The 19,385-nt window shown below is 39.2% G+C and overlaps 2 protein-coding genes across 2 annotated transcripts; both read left to right on the forward strand.

The window, feature by feature from the left end:
• Positions 1–34: 34 nt before the first annotated feature.
• Positions 35–4,172, forward strand: LOC134446169 (H-2 class II histocompatibility antigen, A-Q alpha chain-like). The gene is made up of 5 exons (XM_063195474.1): positions 35–131; positions 543–803; positions 1,337–1,618; positions 3,594–3,727; positions 3,831–4,172. The coding sequence occupies exons 1-5, from the start codon at positions 74–76 to the stop codon at positions 3,840–3,842; spliced, it is 747 nt and encodes a 248-aa protein (XP_063051544.1). The 5' UTR covers positions 35–73; the 3' UTR covers positions 3,843–4,172.
• A 10,606-nt stretch (positions 4,173–14,778) lies between these two features.
• LOC134444873 (HLA class II histocompatibility antigen, DM beta chain-like) lies at positions 14,779–15,486 on the forward strand. Its single transcript, XM_063194053.1, has 2 exons — positions 14,779–15,034; positions 15,355–15,486. Exons 1-2 carry the CDS (start codon positions 14,779–14,781, stop codon positions 15,471–15,473), a joined length of 375 nt encoding a protein of 124 aa, XP_063050123.1. The 3' UTR covers positions 15,474–15,486.
• The last annotated feature ends 3,899 nt before the right edge of the window (positions 15,487–19,385 follow it).

The raw sequence follows: 19,385 nt of genomic DNA on the forward strand, positions 1-19,385 counted from the left end.
CTAGTGCACGACAGCCTGACAAACTGGTGTTTCAGCACAGGGAAGTGTGGATCAGCTGCCACCGTGTCGTGTCATGAAGCCGGCTATCATTGTGCTGTGTGTGTTGTCGGCCGTCTGCACTGGAAACCAATGTAAGTGTTGACACCTTTAAAGTGTGATCTGGATCAATATCTGCATTGTCATGCATGGCAAGGTTTAAGACACTAAACTAAACCTACGTATGTGATGTGTTTGAATTGACATGCTAGCAAAGCAGCACTTGCAATGTTTTGTCCGACTGCAAAAGCAATTCAAAACAGGCATGACAGCTGTCACTGAAAGTCTGTAATTTGATGATGCTTTTAAGTGATATGAACTTTATTTGACTTATTAAACAACTTAGGTATGTTTTTAGTGAAACACAATGGAGAAAAGAAAAAATAATAATGATAAACAATAAGGAAATTAAATGCAAAATTCTAACCTGAAAATGTTTCAAAGTCAGATTCATTTCGGTACAAAATGCATTGTAACATTAATTGTGAATGTCATTTCTGTTCTAGATGTGTATGAGGATGCCATAAATGACATTTACTGTGACACAAACAGCAAGTACTTTTCAGCAAACATTGATGAAAATCACGTATTGTATGTGGACTTTGAACACAACCAGGTGGTCAGCACATTGCCGGAAATTGTTGGCCCAATACCATGGGACAAATTTTATGGACTGATATTTGCTTACGCCTACAATGAAATGATGGAATTCAAAGGGTTCATGGAAGATATGCGGAAAGGATTTGGCAACCCTCCTGAGATGGAAGGTGAGGTACAGCTTCCTAAATCTTTTCCATTTCTCTGTGTTATGGCAGGTATTGTAAATAATAACAATAAAAATGTATTATTGTGTGGAATGTGCATTAAAATGTAACTTTTTAAATCATTGTTATTCTAAACTCTTTTTTTGTCGTTGATGACCTGAGCTCATGTGAAGGTATATGCTCTAAGAGTGCTTTTCTTGTTGCCCCTGGTTACTGGAGATTAGTGTTATAACAGACAACTGATAAGAAATACATACTTTATGAGGAGCATAATCTAGAATCAATATGACATGATTTTTAAAGCTGCCATCATATGGCTGTCATGCCCTTTAGGAGACTAGCGTAGTGTCAGAATGAATGGACTGCAATGGAAAGTCGTGCCCATTTATAGGAGACCAGGCTTGATCCCACTATCTTGTGTTTTTGACACATGGTATGCTTTATCTTGGTTATCATCTTGACTTCTATACTATATACTCTAGAGGTCATCAAGCACTTTATGATGGAATGGATGCACTCATGCTTATGTGTTGCAGAGGCCCCGGTGAGTGTCATGTACCCCCGGGACGAGGTGCACCTAGGGTTCCAGAACACCCTCATCTGCTACGTCACAGGGTTCTACCCTCCGCGGATCTCCGTGAGGTGGACACGGAACAACCACAACATCACCGAGGACCTGAGATCCAGCCAGATCCACATCACAGCAGGCGGTTCCTTCAACCAGTTCTTCAGCCTGCAGTTCACTCCAGAGGAGGGCGACATCTACACCTGCACTGTGGAGCACTCAGCACTGGACTGGCCATTGACCAGAGAGTTCGGTAAAGCATACACAACAAACCCAATCATTGATTGTGTAGCATGTTGGGTCTCGGCCCCTTTAAGCCACGGCAGCAATCTGCTTTGGCATTGGTGCGTCATGTGGCAGGTGCACCAATTGGCAGGATCTGTGTATTCTTTAAAAGCAGGGCACTGGGCACACTTTTGGAGATGGTAGATCTATTTTCTGGTAGTGTCAATTTCGCCGGTTTTGCCTGATCGTTGGTGCTGGTTGCCCCTAGCCGGTATGCTCTTGTGCGCACGGAGAAGTGGCAACTCTGTGGCGCGAAGTGCGGTTATGTGCCGTGGTTTCCGGAGCGTTAGCGAGGCTCTTTAACACTGGCATTGGCATTGACGCTTCGTCTCGGTATGTAGCCTACCTGTAGTCCAGTCTTGTTCCCTGACGTTAGAGTTGATCTTAATTGTGCAATGTAACTTAATGGCTGCATTGCCTTACCAGGATTGCCTGGGTGTGTGGTCACCCCCCCTGCCTTTTGCTACTGAAGACGATGCTGTTGTTATGATGAAGACTACCATGGTATGTCGTCGCACTCATGCCCCATCTTTATTATTAATTTGAATCGCCTGTCACTCATCCCCTTCCTTGTAACTTTTGTGTGCAGGTGGCCCGATGATTTCCCATGCAGGGCTGTTTGATGGGTTGCTGTTTTGTTTAAAGCCTAGATAGGACTTAGGTACTTCAAGTGCACGCGTGCGTGTGTGGTGGTTACCTGTAGGTTCAATTGTGTGCGTGCGGACAGTTTTATTTCTGTTTCTTTGTTTCTTTTCTTCTGCACGTCACATGTAGTGCCTCCCAAATATCGGTGCCTCTACACTTAATACTCCCAGTTTGCAGTGAATTAGACTAACAATCTGTGTGCGGTATTGCCGTGCTTATCTATTAACTTGTGTGCTGTGCTCACTAACTAGATATATTTATTGGAGTTACAGAGTGTAGTTGGTCCAGCCATTCTGGCTCTTTCATGTTAGTGCACCTTGTCCTTTTTCTGTCGCTGTGAGTGAATGTGATCCTTAAAAGAATTTGTATTTTTATATCTGGTGTAAATAAAAAGAACAGATTAATAGTTCCCAGTCGCCCGTCTCTGTGGTCCTGATAGCGAATCTGTTGTGCTTTTGTTAATTCATATTCTGAGGGCGTAATTCCCTCAGTGGCGTAGTCGTGCAATTACACACATCAAAAGAGTAATTATTATTTTAAGAAATTACCAGTAACCGTCCACTTGGTTACAATTGCAACCTTGTCCCCATATGGCCAAATGTTGTTGGTGATTTTACTTTTTACATAGCATGGCACAAATCGAATTCTAGGTAAGGAAAGTTAAATAGAATGTTTCTATTCCCCGTGTGTGTCAACAAACCTGGACCCCATTCCCCGAAAGCATCATTGCTAACCAATTAGCAACTTAGTAGAGTGTCAATGGGTTATAGCATTACAATTAGCCAACGTAAGTGATCTGCTAACTTAATGACATTGTCAGGAAATGCATGCCAAATTTGGTAAAATTCGAGCAATAAATGAATATCAGCAGTTGAAAAACAGTTTGAAACATGTTCACTACCAGTAGTAGGAAATGTGGTACAAATGTGGGTGGGTGAAAAACCAGGAACAGGACTGGCAGCGCATGCCGACGCTGTCGTTGTGAAAGGCAGAGTAGAACACACCGCTTCCGTTCTTGGTGTGAATTCGGCCATATGCTAACAAAAGGTGGTCGTGTCATCAATGATCGATCATCTCGTTAAGATTTCAAGGAACAGTCAATGGTGCTAAAAGCAATGATGAGATAAGCTAAATGCTAACAGATTGACGCAGCATGCATGACTCATTGAGGCCACGCACAACGACTAGAGAGGTATTGATGAATTCATCTCAGGACAGAGAAAAATATACTTTATTATGGACACATGGTGGACTGTTCCTTTAAATTATACTGTTTTACATTTTTCTGTGTCCAACAGAGGTTGAGGTTCCTCAAGAGGCCAGTGTGGGTCTGTCCGTGTTCTGTGGAGTGGGTCTGACCCTGGGGCTGCTGGGCGTGGCTACCGGAACATTCTTCTTCGTCAAGGGAAAGGACATTCCCACCAGACCTCAGGTATAAGCTAACAGTGGGGCAAATCTTATGTGATATCTTATGTATTTCTTTAGAATACACCCAACTCTGCTTTGATATGTGCCATTTTTGTTTTGTCTTCCAGAACCCTCTTTAGATGAGCTCATCTGTATGCCACAACTGCTGTTTACTTTAATGACAACCTTTTACTAAAAGCTTCTGATTATCTATCAGCCTTGAAATATATGTGCATCATGTTTTCTTCTATCATTGGTGATGGTGCATAAGCAACATTTCTGTGAATTGCGTTTTTACATTTTTTTGTAAAGATAGCCATGTAAATAATAAGCATGAGGTATTATGACAAACCACTACATTCAATGTACTGTATACAGTTTAATACTCATCTTGAACAAGCATGATAAGGGCTAACAATGTGCCATGATGTCATTGAATGTACACTCACAGAAAATAAGTATAAACTTCATTGCACAAGGACAAAGTCTATGGATTTACTTTCTGTTGTGTCTAATTTCACACGTGTGCCAACTCTTGTCTCTCAAACAGGTTGGATAGCCTTGCTGGAATATAGGCCTACTTCCTCTTATAATTAGTACTTAGTATGCGGATATTTTTAAATGTGAACTATTTTATGTGTATGTGGATAAAAATAAAAACACCATTATGACAAGTGCAGTTTCAAGATCTTTTTTGTCTTTTTTCACAACTTTATTTGACAGGACAGTTTGAGAGGTGGACAGGAAGCGAATGGGGAGAGAGACGGGGAGGGGTTGGCAAATGACCCGGGCCGGGAATCGAACCCGGGTCGGCCGCATGGGAGACAAGTGCCCCACCACTCTAACTCTCTAAAAGGGACATTTTGAAAACCAGCTTTTTGAAAAGAAATGTCTAAAATTCTGTTTACATGATATAAGTGAGGGGCCAATTTGTTGTTGTTTTTTTTTTATATACTGTTCATGCAAACAGCATCTTACTTAAATCGATTATCATTATTTTTGCATTTTGCATCAGCTTCGCTGTATCGGCGAGCCTGTAAAAATGTACTGAACTACAATGAGATCTTAGACACAAAATACTTCCTCCTGTCATCACACTTCCTCCTGCGAAAGCTTATAGTCAAAACAGCCGACGGTGCAGAACACCTACATGTAGGCCTACTCACGCAACAGCCTCAGCTCAAGATTGACCTGTTTGCAGACAGGACTCAAACATGATACTATCTTTAAAAAAACACGGTAAATCACTGCACACTGGTCTTGTTTTGTTTAGACTTTATTTAGGTGAACAATGCATTTAGGTCAACAACACATTTTGCTATCACTTCATTGGGTTCACTCTCATCAGTGGTTCTCAACCTTTTTTTAAACAAACACCCCCTTGACCTCATCATAAGCCTGAGAAACACTAACTCTCGTAATACTATACTCACGAGGGATGATTTCACTTGATAGTCAGTGATGGGCGCCTGGATTTTGAAGCTACAACTCAGTGTCATATATTTCAAATTACTTTCTTTACCTGTAGAAATTCCCTAACTGGACAGGTAAAACCAGGTCTGGCACTGGATCATATTTTATCAATACAGGCTGTACACCACCGGATTACGTATTATGGATGATAACAAGCTGATTGAAATCAGAGGTGTAGGGTGACAATATGAGGTAAATGCAGGTTGAGGAACCAATGCCCCTGGGGGCAACCACCACCTACTGTCCCTAGTGCCCTTCATGGTGGAACACCATGGTAACTAATAGGTCTATATCAGACATCTTGGGAGGGAGAACCTGATTCAGTGGGCTGAGAGCTGTCTGAAAATTAAAATAGTATATTTGCTCTCATGGCAACCCCTGGTGAGACTTAACATCCATAGCAATCTGGGTCCTGCACTGAAAACACCTGAACTTTCCAACACAACGCAACACAATACCTAAACATGGTGGCCCTGCGGTGGCCAACCGGAAGGGCACTCGTCTACCATGCGTCTGGGCCGGGTTCGATTCCAGGCCCAGGTCCTTTGCCGGCCCTTCACCGTCACTCTCTCCCCACTCGCTTCTTGTCACCACCTTCACTGTCCTGCCATAAATAAAGTCAAAAAGACCAAAGAAATATATATATTTTTAAAAAACCCATAACATGGGATGGCAGAACTAAACACACTGCAGACAATAGTGTGGTGAAGTTTTATTCCTCATTCTCACTGTTCCCCTTCAGTGGTCTCCCCTGTGGGCATCTGATTTGTGCATATCAGTGTTTTTCCAACTAGCCGCAGACACGAAAACAGAAGTACATTGTTGTGCTTTGTGGAACCAGCATGCAGACCACCTCTTCAAAAATACCTGCCAACAGACAAACAAGCATGATATACAATGTTATTGATCAACAATGAAAAAATGATTATGAATGTGCAACACAGACTTGTCGCAATGTGACATGGTCAAAACGCTTCAGACTAAACAAAATGACCAGATTTATTCCACATTAGTGTAAAATCATCTCAGTTGTGTTGTATTCTTATTCTTATCTTCATGTGAAAGTGAAGTAACTTTATAGTAATTAACCCTGATGCACCTGCAGACTTGTGCATTTGTACACATTTGTACATTTGATGCACCTGCAGACTTGTACATTTGTACACATTTGTACATTTGATGCACCTGCAGACTTGTACTTGTGCACACCTATAAGCGTGTACATTTCATGTTTTTAAAAGCACTGTTGTCTTTAACCTGATCGTGTTTTATTTTTTCTTCGCCTACTTCCCCATCTTGACACAGATAAGGTGAGGTGAGAAGGGATCATTGTTTCAGGGTTTGCGGAGTACAATGACAGCAGTGTACTCCACTTCCCCCTTATACTAGACAAGACACCAGAGCCAACAAAAGCTTGCTCATCAAATATGTCAAAAATGCCACTGCAGTTGAGCTATATCTGCTAGATACTGGTGCAAATTTCCACAGACTTGTGGAACAGTTCTTTGAATAATAACATTAACAATACATTAACATTATATTTATGAGGCACTTTAAGAACATCCAATAGTTTCTCAAACATAGTGCAAAGCAATGAAGACCAGTAAAGTTGAGCCTCATAAGGCTTTTGAGCCGAAGAGGAAATACTTAAAACAACCCACCTGAGGAAATTGTTTATCAGTAGTTAAGATAGATACATAGGATTTTTTTCTGTAAGTGTTTGCAATGCCTAGTTTGAGAGTACATGTATATTTAGTGTTGAAATTGAAGTCCACGCTAAATAAAACACATAAAACATCTTCAAATGTACTTCAAAGCATTTTAAAATGAATGTAAAATTGAGTGCAAAACAGCTATATAATTCCGTCCAGTGATCACTTGTGGCTTGATGCAAATGGTTCCATTTACTTCCAGTGATTGTGCTATGCTAATGTCAACCTAAGTATTGAGTACTGATCTAATACTGAGATGAAAACGATATGTACATTCATGTGTTATACTTAGAAATACTGCAAATATGTGAAAATCAAAAAAGGGTTGACTGTTCCTTTAAATAACTGGGGAAAGCACAGCCACTGTGACTTGAAAGCTTTGCAGTGACATCTAGTGGCTCATCATACAACTACTATTATATTGTGGTGTGCTTAGCTAGATACCGCACTGCCTTACACAGATATAGGCTACTGTAACTAAACACCAGTGCACCAGTGGGGAATCTGCCTATGCTTGTATTTCAAAGGACTTAAACTTTTTCTTCTGTCTTCAATAATTAATTCATTCTTTTTTCAAACACCATTTCTACATATTTTTGCAATAGGCAATGTCATACAAAGCCATTTGGTTAATCATGCAGCAGCCTTCTGTCAGAATACCTCTTTTGGAGAGGTCCCTGTGATGAGGTTATATAGTGGCACCATAGGGGGGAGAACTGTCACACTAAATGGACACCAAGAGGCCTACATGGTTAAAAAAAAGTTTAAAAAAAAAAAAGTTAAAAAAAAAAAAAAGTAAGGTACGGTACTTTGGATAAAAGCCTAAGCTCATTGTAATGTAATTTAAGTGTAGTCTAAATGTAATGTAATCTATATGTAATCTAAATGCAATTTAATCTAAATGTAATCTAAATGTAATCTCACCTTTCTATGCATTTCCTTTTACCAAAGGATTATGAGATCTAGTCTCAAAAGTGATCCTGTTTTACTATGACTGGCCACTAGTGTCACTGAGATCAAGTCATCTACCTCTGCACTGCAGATGGAGGATCAGTTGTCCCGGACCCTGGAAGACAGGGGGCCCTGAAATGGGTCCTCATCAGGGGTGTAGTGGGTGTGGCACGCGGGGTTACGCAGTCCACCCACTTCTGAGGTGAGATTTTTAGGGGGGAAAAAAACGTCTGTCCGTGTTTGAATACAAAAAGGATTGAATGAGCACACAGCAGTATTGCAGGTGATGGAGCAAACAGATGAAATCAGAGAAGAAATGACAGGAGGTCATAAAGTGTACCTCCACTTCAAAAATCCCCACTACACCACTGGTCCTCAAACATAGCATTATCTGTCGGGCCTTTCAATTGACGTTTTGTCAGTGCCCAATCAAAGTTGTCAGCAGCCCTGCCGACCGAACAAGCATAGCAACTATCACTTCCAGCCATTTGTTTTAGTGTTTCACATGTATGAAGCATGCCAGCAGCATGTCATCATTATCATCATCCGTATCATCATCATCATCATCATCATCATCATCATCATCATCAACAACAACAACTACATTATCTTCCTCACCAAACACATCTTCATCATATCTGTAACATCATTCAACATCACTTATGTTCCTCAACGGACTATGTTGTTCATAATAGATGGTGTCAATAACCCAATGGCATGGAACAATGAACTTCAGCTTAGTGTCTGTTTACAGAACTCAGTGTCTATGGCTTCTGTTTTACATTGCAGCTGACTAAGAACTAAACACAACTGAATGGCAGCATATTAGATCTTTTAGGTTAAACAAAGGTCAATGCATATCAGTAAGCAAATCTGGTTTCTGACATGCATGTTTGATATCGTTGACCTCTCTGTCATTGTTGCCATGTGATTGTTGGGATTGAAGGGGCAGTTTCACTTTCATTCTTAAATTTCCACTTGGATGAAACTTCATCAAGTGAAACATGAGGGGCCAACAAGATTTATAAGGGCAAAACATACAGTCACGGTTTTGTTTTTCAATGTAGTACACACGAAGAGCACAGCAGCACTATCACAGAACTTTATCCTTTGAACACGGAATAGTTTGTCTTCACCGAGATGATAACCTCTATGATTACACTCTTTATGGCCTTTTGCTTTTCTGTTGTGGCGCAAAGTAAGTAATTAACATTTTTCATTATTTTTTAAGTGAACAATACTGTGTACAATATATTATATTATCAAACACAGAATGCCTTTTATTTTGAGGATTATGTTGTCTTTTTTTCTGTCTGACAGATCACGAGTTCAGTCTTTACAACGGATGTTTTAAGTCAGATGGTATGATTGGATCTCAGTTTAATGGTGAAAAAGAGATGTTTGTCAATGATGACATCTCCAATGAGGCAGTCTTCACATTCCCAGTTACAGAGGACACAAATGAAGTGGTACTCCCCAATTATCCTAGCCATTTTTCTGTAAGCAACAGGACTAATTGCTATGATAAAATTCAAATGCTCATTGATGAGGAGGTGAACATTACAGAGACAGAGGGTAAGTCATTTATTTTACTGTATGTTCTCATTGTAATTGTAGTCATTACCATAGCAAATGGTCTTTCATTGTCATCTACCGCTATTATTGAATGAGCATATACAAGTCCCATAACTATGCCATACTATCAAATATACAGTATGCACAAATTTAAAATCATGAAGCAATATTTTTACACAATTAATTCAATAGTAACCCTATTCTGAAATAATATTTTGACCTGAATTTGAGAAAACACAGAGGGTCATTTCAGCTTTTTGTTGTTTGTCCATTTTCTGTTCCAGATCCACCTGAAATTACTGTCTACACCAAAGACTACGTGGAGATGGGATATGAAAACAAGCTCATTTGCTTCGTCAATCACTTCTATCCTCCCATCATCACCATGAGTTGGACCAAAAACAACATGCCAGTGACTGATGGAGGAAATCAGAGTCGGTACTATATGAACACAGACGCAACCTTCCATGTGTTCTCCACCCTCGACTTCACCCCTCAGGAGGGTGATATCTACGGCTGCTCTGTGGAACATCAGGCCTTGGCGCAACCAAAAACACAGATATGGGGTAAGTGCAGTCCTTCATTGGTTAGCATTGGGGTTAGTCTTGGGGTATGGTCTTTTAAAATGATTGTATAATTAGGCCTATTGTAAAATTATTGTTACAATGAAATTAATGTGAAGAAGTAGCCTAGTCAATATCCTGTATATGCTACATTAATGAACACAAAATCATCTGAACACACACACACACACACACACACACACACACACACACACACACACACACACACACACACACACACACACACACACACACACACACACACACGCACGCACGCACACACACACACAATTAAATCTCACTGTAATTTTCTTTGTCTCCAGCTCTTCCAGTGCAAGAGTCCAGTGTTGGCCTTAATGTACTCTGTGGTATCGGTGTTGGCCTTGGATTGCTTGGGATTTTTTCTTCAATATTCTTGATCATCAAAGGACTGAGGCACAGAAGTCAATTTAATAACTAAATCAGTCAAATAACCAGTTAATAACTGCTCCAGTCAAAATATTCCTTTCACTTCCCATTTTCATACATTGAGCAGTACTGTATATTATAGCCTACGTATGTGTTCAACTCAGTCGTTAAAATGACATGCAAATTCTTGCGTGCACCAGAAAATAAACCTTTCAGGTTTTTGTTTACTCACACATATTCAGACATATTATAATGATGCTAAATGAGTTTTGCTTTCTCTTGCTAACAGCTGCCCATTAGCCTTGTGCCACTCTTTCATAGCCTATCGGTGAATCCCATTACACCCCTTAGCCCTACGCTTTTCCCCTTTGCCTCCGTTTTGCGCGTCCACATGTAGGGGTAGTGTCATCCCGATTCACGTTCAGACAGATCGGTAGGGGTATGGCGAAGGGCTTTCCACCCCTCCGCGCGGAGATTTTCCGACACCAGACTCCACGACGGAGGGCTACGACAGGTTTCCCTGAATGCATTGCGAATTCATTTAAAAATTGGCGGCAAGCAGCAGCACCCACAACAGCACACACGTTTAAGTATTTTCGCCACAATTGAAGGTTTTAAGTGGTAGTAATATTCATTCCATTGTACTAAGTTTAGCATTGTCCTAATATGTGATGGCCCTTTTCTCCGTGAAAAGCACATGAAAAAAATCGCTAATTAGTGACAGCTGTGAATGTCATTCCATGAATGTTGAAGGGGTATCCCAATTTGTACTGTAGCGGTTGCATTTCAAGCCCTACACCTTACAGCTTCGTTGGAAAGCACGAGGGGAATGGGGAAGGCGTAATGATTTCTTAGCAGTTATCTGTAAATTGTTTCTCAGTATTGTCATTATTAATAAATATATCTGTTAATGTTTTGTGTGTTGTTAATATGGCGTAATAAAATCATTTAAAAAACAGTTTAGACTAATATGACTGTCCTTAATGTATGTAATATGCAATTAAGCCTATAAGTAGTATTTAGCCATTTACTTGTTGACAAGTGAGGCTTGTTAATGCTTTTCACATAACATTGCACGCAACTTCATTCTTTCATCTACTTTTCATTCATTTATATGGGACAACCCACATTAATCAATACATAAGTAGCCTATGTGTACAGAAAGTAAAACCAGGTTCACAGTATATCAAGTTACACAAAGGTCAAATGAAGGATCTTTTTGAAGGTGTTAAAGTTGTCACAGGCTCCAATATGAGCTGGCAATGCATTCCAACACGCATTACATTTCGTTCCCATACAGTAGATATAGTAGGCCTGTTATAGGAGCTCAATCTGGTGGGAGCTCTATTAAAGTGAGACTTGTCTACAGTAAATTCACTTGGCTTGTCATAATTAATTCAAGAGCCATAACTGGCTACATGAGAATATTGTGGCAACCTAAGTGAGACTATTACTAAAAGAAAACTATTATTCTGTGTGAGTGTTAATAGATTGTAGAAAAGTCACAAGGCTACAATACAAGGCAATGTGAACAGCAAAATATTAATAAAATCAGATCAGTAGAAATGCCTATAGGCTATGCCATGGCCGTTTGCGAGGCTGCACAAAATATCAAATACATAACATTTCAAGACACATATAACACAGGTAATAGTCAAGGAGGGGGGAAACGAAAACTAAAGAAAAAACAAAAAGTCAGTTGTGCAAAAAAACATATTCTGTGAGTTGAGACAAGATTAACATGACCAGATATGAGTGTTGATATATATATATATATATAGTATGTGATGTATAAGACAAATAAGACATAAATACGTAGTACGTACAAGATCCTGGTAAGGTGCATGAAGACAATGAGTAAAATTATCATAAAGCAGGCAGTGTACAGAGTATGATTGGGCTGAATATTTCTCACAACGTCACACTCTGGTACAAGTAAAGTGTAACATTTCAAGCATAAAGAATAAAAAATTTACATTCCTTATTTGATAAGACCCTTCACGGTTTCCATTTTCATTGCAATTTTAATTATAGACTTTTTATTCAAAACATGCCAGACATTTTCATACACAATCATATTTTATTTTCATATAACAATGCAGAAAACATCAGAAATGAAGTCAAACTAGTTTTGAGGAGCACCAAGCCATTTTGACTTCCCCTAAAAATTCTCGTCATTAATTTTTTCCCCCTTCATCATCACGCTACGAATGTTTATCAAACCAACAGGGAGGAGATTTACTAATTTACCAAAGTATGTTAGCTCTGATGAAGTGGTACAGTTAATCTAGAAGAAGAGCCATTTGACCTAATTTTATTTGACCTAGTTTTGTCCAAAGAATAAACCCAGAACAGAAGTCTCTCTATTTGCAGTTACGTTTGCCATCAGGTGTAGTCACTGAAATAAGTACAGACACAAACATGATTGTGTCTACTGAGATAGGCATTCAATAGCATGTCACCAGAAGATTTGCAGGAAACGAGCAATCAAAGACGGCAATCTGGTCCCTCTGCCAATACTAAATGCATGTGATCTGTGTTTGGCTTCACCTGTAGCGACCCAAAACACCTTGAGCAGGTGGGCAGGCAGACCAGGGCCGGATTAAGATGGTCTGGGGCCCCTAGGCTATAGGTTGCTGTGGGGCCCCCAAAAGGCAAATTTAGTAACAAATGCACATACACAGTGCCATGTTTACAAGCTAGGAATTTAAGATAACATGTCTACCAACTTTTACTCAACATGACACGTGATTTTTTCAATATTGCATCCTGTCACAATTCTGCAATGTTTCAAATTTGGCCAATTTAGGGCCCCCTGGCAGGTGGGGCCCCCTAGGCTGCAGCCATATCTAACCTGTGCATTAATCCGGCTCTGAGGCAGGCAGACAGGCAGACAGACCAGGGCTGCGTTTCCCAAAAACTCTTCAGTAGTACTTAAGCCTAAGTAGTACTTAAGTATGAGGGGCCTCCTAGCAATACATCAGAAATAGTTCTCAAATCATCACTAAAAGTGTATAAATAGGCCTACACTATTTTACCTTGCACATGCACTTGCCAATACCATTTTATTTGCATGTGCAAGAAGAATGTAGGCCTATAAAAGGATTGTATCCATAAACTTTTAGTGATGTGGTATATTGCCTAGGAGCCCCCTCATACGTAAGCACTACTTAGGCTTAAGTACTACTTAGGGTTTTTTGGGAAATGCAGCCAAGGTCATTGCAATAGGCTACTTGGCCCAACCCCCTCCGGTGGGCCAAGACAATAGGCTTCTCATTTGCAAAGCTGCTGCTGATATGCCAATGCATGATGTCCCTTTAAGACTACATGTTGACATCACCTCCTGGTGTCTTGAAGTGTGTTGCTCCTCTGTTGATATATAACCATACTGAATATCAACCAACCACTCCTCCTCAAACCTGCACAGCAAACTGGAACACAGCTGCAAACTGCCAGAACTGAATGACAATGCTGACGTCAGCACTGATTGCGCCTTTGTTGGTCCTTTTGCCACAAATAAAGACTGGTAAGTAAAACAAAAGTCGAAGTTATGTTTTGCGTGTTTTTATATATATTACAGAAATTATTTAGGCCAACATTAAAGAAAACAGCACTATGTATGATTAAAGGTTAATGGATTCTACCAATTATTTTGTAATGAACATCCTGATTAATAAACTCTTAATTAATTTTAGTTGTTTTTGTTTCTTGAAGCTCTTGAATATGTTGGTCTTTTTTCAGTTGTAGGTGGCCATTACTTCCACATGGAGTGTGTATGTCGCTTCAGTGGGACAGATTTCCAACTGGTTGAGTCTTTCCAGCAATGCTTTTATAACAAGGTACTAGTGATGAAGTTCATCCAGCCCAATGCAGTATTCAGGGGCTATACACAATTTACCAGCGACCTTGCACTTAAATGGAGCAAAGACGTAAATGGAGCAAGAAATCCTAACCGTATACAGATGTCTCGAGTAGTGGATGGAATCTGTACTAGTCCAAGGGCTTTGAACAAACAGCTCAAGAATTATATGTGTACGTTCTACATTTAAATGTATTTATATGCCAAATTGGCATTTTTGGTATTGAAGTTATTTTTCTTGTCTTGACCATGTTTATTCTTTCCCTGACAAAAGTTAGTTAGTTTGCATTCATCTTCAATATGCCTCTTCTTCTTCTTCTTCTTCTTCTTCTTCTTCTTATTATTATTAGGCTATTATTATTATTATTAGGCCTATTATTGTTGTTGTTGTTATTATCATTGTTGTTGCAGTTTTGTTGTTGCAAACATATGAAACAAAAGATACACAATGAACGAATTTATTTCTTCAGTGATGTTCTACCACAATCTGTCTAATCTGTCTACCCCAGCTCAGCCGTACATAAAGCTGACCGAGATGGTTTCAGCGAGCCATGGCAGCCCAGGCATGGTGCAGTGCAGCGTCTATGGCTTCTACCCCAGACAGATAAGGGTGTCATGGAGGAAGAACGGCCAGGAGGTGACCACTGACGTGACGTCTACCCAGGTGCACTCGAATGGAAACTGGAGCTACCAGGCCCACTCCAAGCTGGTGCTGCCTCCTGACTTCATGGATACAGTCTCTTGTGTGGTGGAACATGCCAGTTTCCCTGAGCCTGTAGAACATGGATGGGGTGTGTGTCACGTTAACTTTTTATTTAGCTGTTTGCTGTGATAACATTATAAACTTGATTTATAGTACTTTGTGTCTTTATAATTTGATTATATTGTGTTCAAACGTCTGTGTTCATATGGTGTGTAACTTTGTCATTATTATCTTCACAAGATATTTTACCAGTGCACATCTGTTAGCTGATTTGCAGAATAACAGCTTTTAATTTAGCTTTTACAAACGGGAAAATGTCTGCAGCATTTAATATGGTTTGTTCAAATGTATCTGAGCTTTAAAGAAACCTGGAAATAACCTCTCCTCTTCTTTACATGTAATTTGTAGTTCCCTCCATGTCAAGCTCACACAAATGCCAGATTATCATTGGGGTCACTTTCCTGGGGTTTGGAGCCCTTTTGTTCAGTGGCAGTTTGTTATTCTACCTTCTGAGAACCGTAGGGTAAGTGACGTATGATAAGCCAATACTCTCATGACAAAACAGTCCTACTGCTAAAAATGTGGCTGCTGCTATAGCATTACACTGCCTTATATGATTTAGGAATTATGTTTGGCATGAAACAATGTGTTATTAGAAAGCTTGCTCAAGGTCACCTCAGCATGTGTAAGGATGATGGATATTGCTAATCATTTCTTTATGTGTTTATAATTGTTTAAAAAAAGAAACATTTTTTAATTACTGATACTGCTACTGTAAGTATGTTGTTGTCACTAATGAGAGTATTGTTCTCTCTCTCTCTCTCTCTCTCTCTCTCTCTCTCTCTCTCTCTCTCTCTCTCTCTCTCTCTCTCTCTCTCTAGATCCTTCTTCCCTATATCATGGCAGCAATCAGGTTGAGGGTCCTAGAATGACATCATGCATCTCTTCATTTTCTCACAACACTCCTCTATGTTTCACTTATAGACCCCTTTAGAGTTTGTAAACAGGTATGACGTAATTTGGCTGCGTGTGCAGCGCTGCCTCAAAATCGTCCATGCTCTGTTCACGTGTACAGAGACTCGACAAGTGTTTTTTCTGAAATTAGATAATGAATGCTCACGCTAACTTCAGATATGCAGTGGGCACCACAGACATGGGCATTCCTGGCGCTGTCATCAGTCCAGTCAGTAGTTTAATGACTTGTAACAACAAACATCTCCTATGCTTCTGGAACAGCCTCTTCCCTCTCAAAAATAGCACAACAAGTGTACTTTTCAGAATCTCTATTTTTTTTAATCAACGTGCACGCTTCAGAACGGCAGTTTTTCTCTCTTTAGTGTCTGCACTGTCACCCAGTATTACATACAGAATCACCACGTCCTAATTTACCCATGCCTGCAGTTCTCCAAGTGGCCGCTGTCGAGATACGGCTCTGAGCGCAGTTAGTGTACGACAGTGCTCTGGCCTGATGAGGTTAGTTGTCATAGCATCCACCTGTGCGCAGGTGGAGGCTACAAAAGCCATCCTCTTTCTTCTTTCCCCAGGCACTCAACTCAACTCACCACTGGCCCTTTTCGTTCATTCTCTCCCACTCTCTTTACCCTCACTAATTTTCTTTCTTTACCGCTAACATACTCAGGAAAAAAAAGTGTACTTAGTATGTACTTATTAAATATGTACTTTAGTATTTTAAATATAGGTCTACTTCAAAAGTATGTATTTAAATAGTGTTATTTTGGAACAACTTAACGTATATTTAAATACATTTTAAGTTGACTCTTTGGTGCTAAAGTCAAACTGTGCAAGTGCACTGAATGTACTAAAAGCATACTTGACTTCAAGTACATTCACAAAAATCGCTTTAAGTATATTTTAAGTGTACTTAAAATTTTGCAGTTAATGCTGTTGAATGTATATTAAGTAAGTAGATTTTACTTTAAGTACATTTCAAATGTATTTTAAAAGTATTTAAGTAAGTTTAATTTAAACATATTTAAATATATAACAAAAGTATTAAAAAAACATTAAATTAAAGTTAAGCCCTAATAAATCTTATATTGACTGCATACAGTACATTGCACACATTATCCACTTGCATACACCCATTAATTCCCCTACACACCATTGTTGATTCATTGATTATTGTTGGTTTTCAATAAATAAGCTTTCATTTTGAATTTTGTGTGGTCTTCATTTCATGTTGCTCCCCTGAATGGGTAACACTTACAAATAAGGGGCCATAATTAACAGTAAAGTAGCTATAACCTAATACTTAAGTAAGGGATAATAATCATTACTTAACGCCATATTAGACACATATTAATTGTTATTAATGCATTTGTTGAGCATTAGTAAGCAGTTACTTAACTATTAGATAACAATAGCATATTATTATTTAACTAATAGATAAGTAAGGGCACAGTTAATAGTTAAGTAGCCATCAGGTCATACTTAACTAAGGACCAAAGTTAATACTTACTTAATACAAAAGTATGGCATAACTAATGGATAAATAATACATAAATATTGGGAGTTGGGACCCTTATATTAGAGTTGGCTGAGGATAACTAATGGTTAATTAATGGATAGATATTGGTGTTTGTGACCCTTGTATTAGAGTTAGCTGCGGATAACTAATCGTTAATTAATCCATAGATATTGGTGTTTGGGACCCTTATAATAGAGTTGGCTGCGCATACCTAATAGTTAAGTAATTAATTTACTGCAACGTCTAGTTTTCACTCGTTCAAATCACTACAATAGTGGCAACAGGAGCCATTATATAGCAAGGATTGGACGTACACTCCTCAATGATGGTGGGGTGATGAGATGTAATTTGTTCATATACCACTTATTAGATGTAACATACCACTTATTAGTTTTAATGGTAAAAACCCTACAATAAATGCAGAACATTATGAAGAGTAATAGTTTTGAAGCGAAACTAAACCATTCCTTTGTGATAATTAAGTTAATGTCTGAGAATATTAGCTCCAAGAAGTGCAGTGCATGATGGGTACTCAATCGACAGACAATATTTCGGTATTATTTATTCATTAGTTATGCCTTACTTTTGTGTTAAGTAAGTGTTAATTTTGGTCCTTAGTTAAGTATGACCTAATAAATACTTAACTATTACTGTACCCTTACTTATCTATTAGTTTAATCATTTTTATGCTATGAACTTGTAACACAAGGTAATAGTTATCTAATAGTTAAGTAACTGCTTGCTAATGTTTGACATGTGCATTAATAACAATTAATATGTGTCTAATGTGGCGTTAAGTAATGATTATTAACCCTTACTAAAGTATTAGGTTATAACTACTTTGCTGTTAATTATGGCCCCTTATTTGGAAGTGTTACCCAAAAGGTATTTCTGATGTACAGTAAGTGTAATACAACATCTTTTGACAGAAAAGTAAGGTCTATAGTATAATTGAAATTACACATTTGTCCATTTTCGTTAAATTATGCTGGTGCAAAAGTGAGCACGCCCCTATGTTAAACTCCCATATAGCTTTGTAGAAGAAGGTACCACACACTCTTGTCCATCGTGCTGCAATTTATTGACAAACAACGTTTCGGCCTTTCTCAAGTTTTTTTTCTACAAAATTGATCCTGCACCCACTACCTGCACCTCGAAACCTCTGGTGTGCATTGGTTTCCTCCCTCAAAAACTCCCATATAGTGTCTGAGAAGGGGCTGTGTTGGCCCGAAATGTCTCGAAATTGAAAGGGATTAAAACAGAGGTCATCTATGTGCGTTTCATCCTTGCCTTAGAATGAATTACTTACTAATTGCCTTACATTTCAGTCCCACCACCATGCTTGACTTTAAGCATGGGGCAAAAATCACTTTTTACCACCACACATGCTTGACACCATTTAATGTGAATTTGTCTACAGTGTTAACTGACAGCAATAAGGGAGGGTTATCTCCACTGAGGAAGAATAATGACATTTTTTGGGAATCCCCCACTTGCACCAGTTTCCCAGATGAAATGTGTGTCAGTATAAACAATATCAGGAGTCAGAGTACAATGTGGGCTTGTTGGGCCAGCATTTAGGTCATGGCACATTACCAACGGGCCCTGTCAGCCATTGCCTGGGTGAGATATCCAGTCCGTTGAGAATATGGGGAAATTTTCCCCTTTCACATAGTGACCGACATATCAGCATCATCATGTTTCAAAAACAGAAGTTAATGAGCCCAAACAATTTACCACCATGTACTTTACTTGTCCAACATCTTTTTATGCACACTGAGATGCAGCATGACGTATTTCTGTGTTGTGCTAATGTTTTCCTCTGAGGCTCTAATAGCACCAAAAACAATACTAGACTGTATAGATTCCTGCTCAATTGCAATATTATTACAATAACAAGGTCAAACAAACACTACAACGCGAGCAAACCCTCCAAAAACCAAACCGGTTC

Source organism: Engraulis encrasicolus, chromosome 3, assembly GCF_034702125.1.
Source record: "Engraulis encrasicolus isolate BLACKSEA-1 chromosome 3, IST_EnEncr_1.0, whole genome shotgun sequence".
Taxonomy (NCBI): Eukaryota; Metazoa; Chordata; class Actinopteri; order Clupeiformes; family Engraulidae; genus Engraulis; species Engraulis encrasicolus.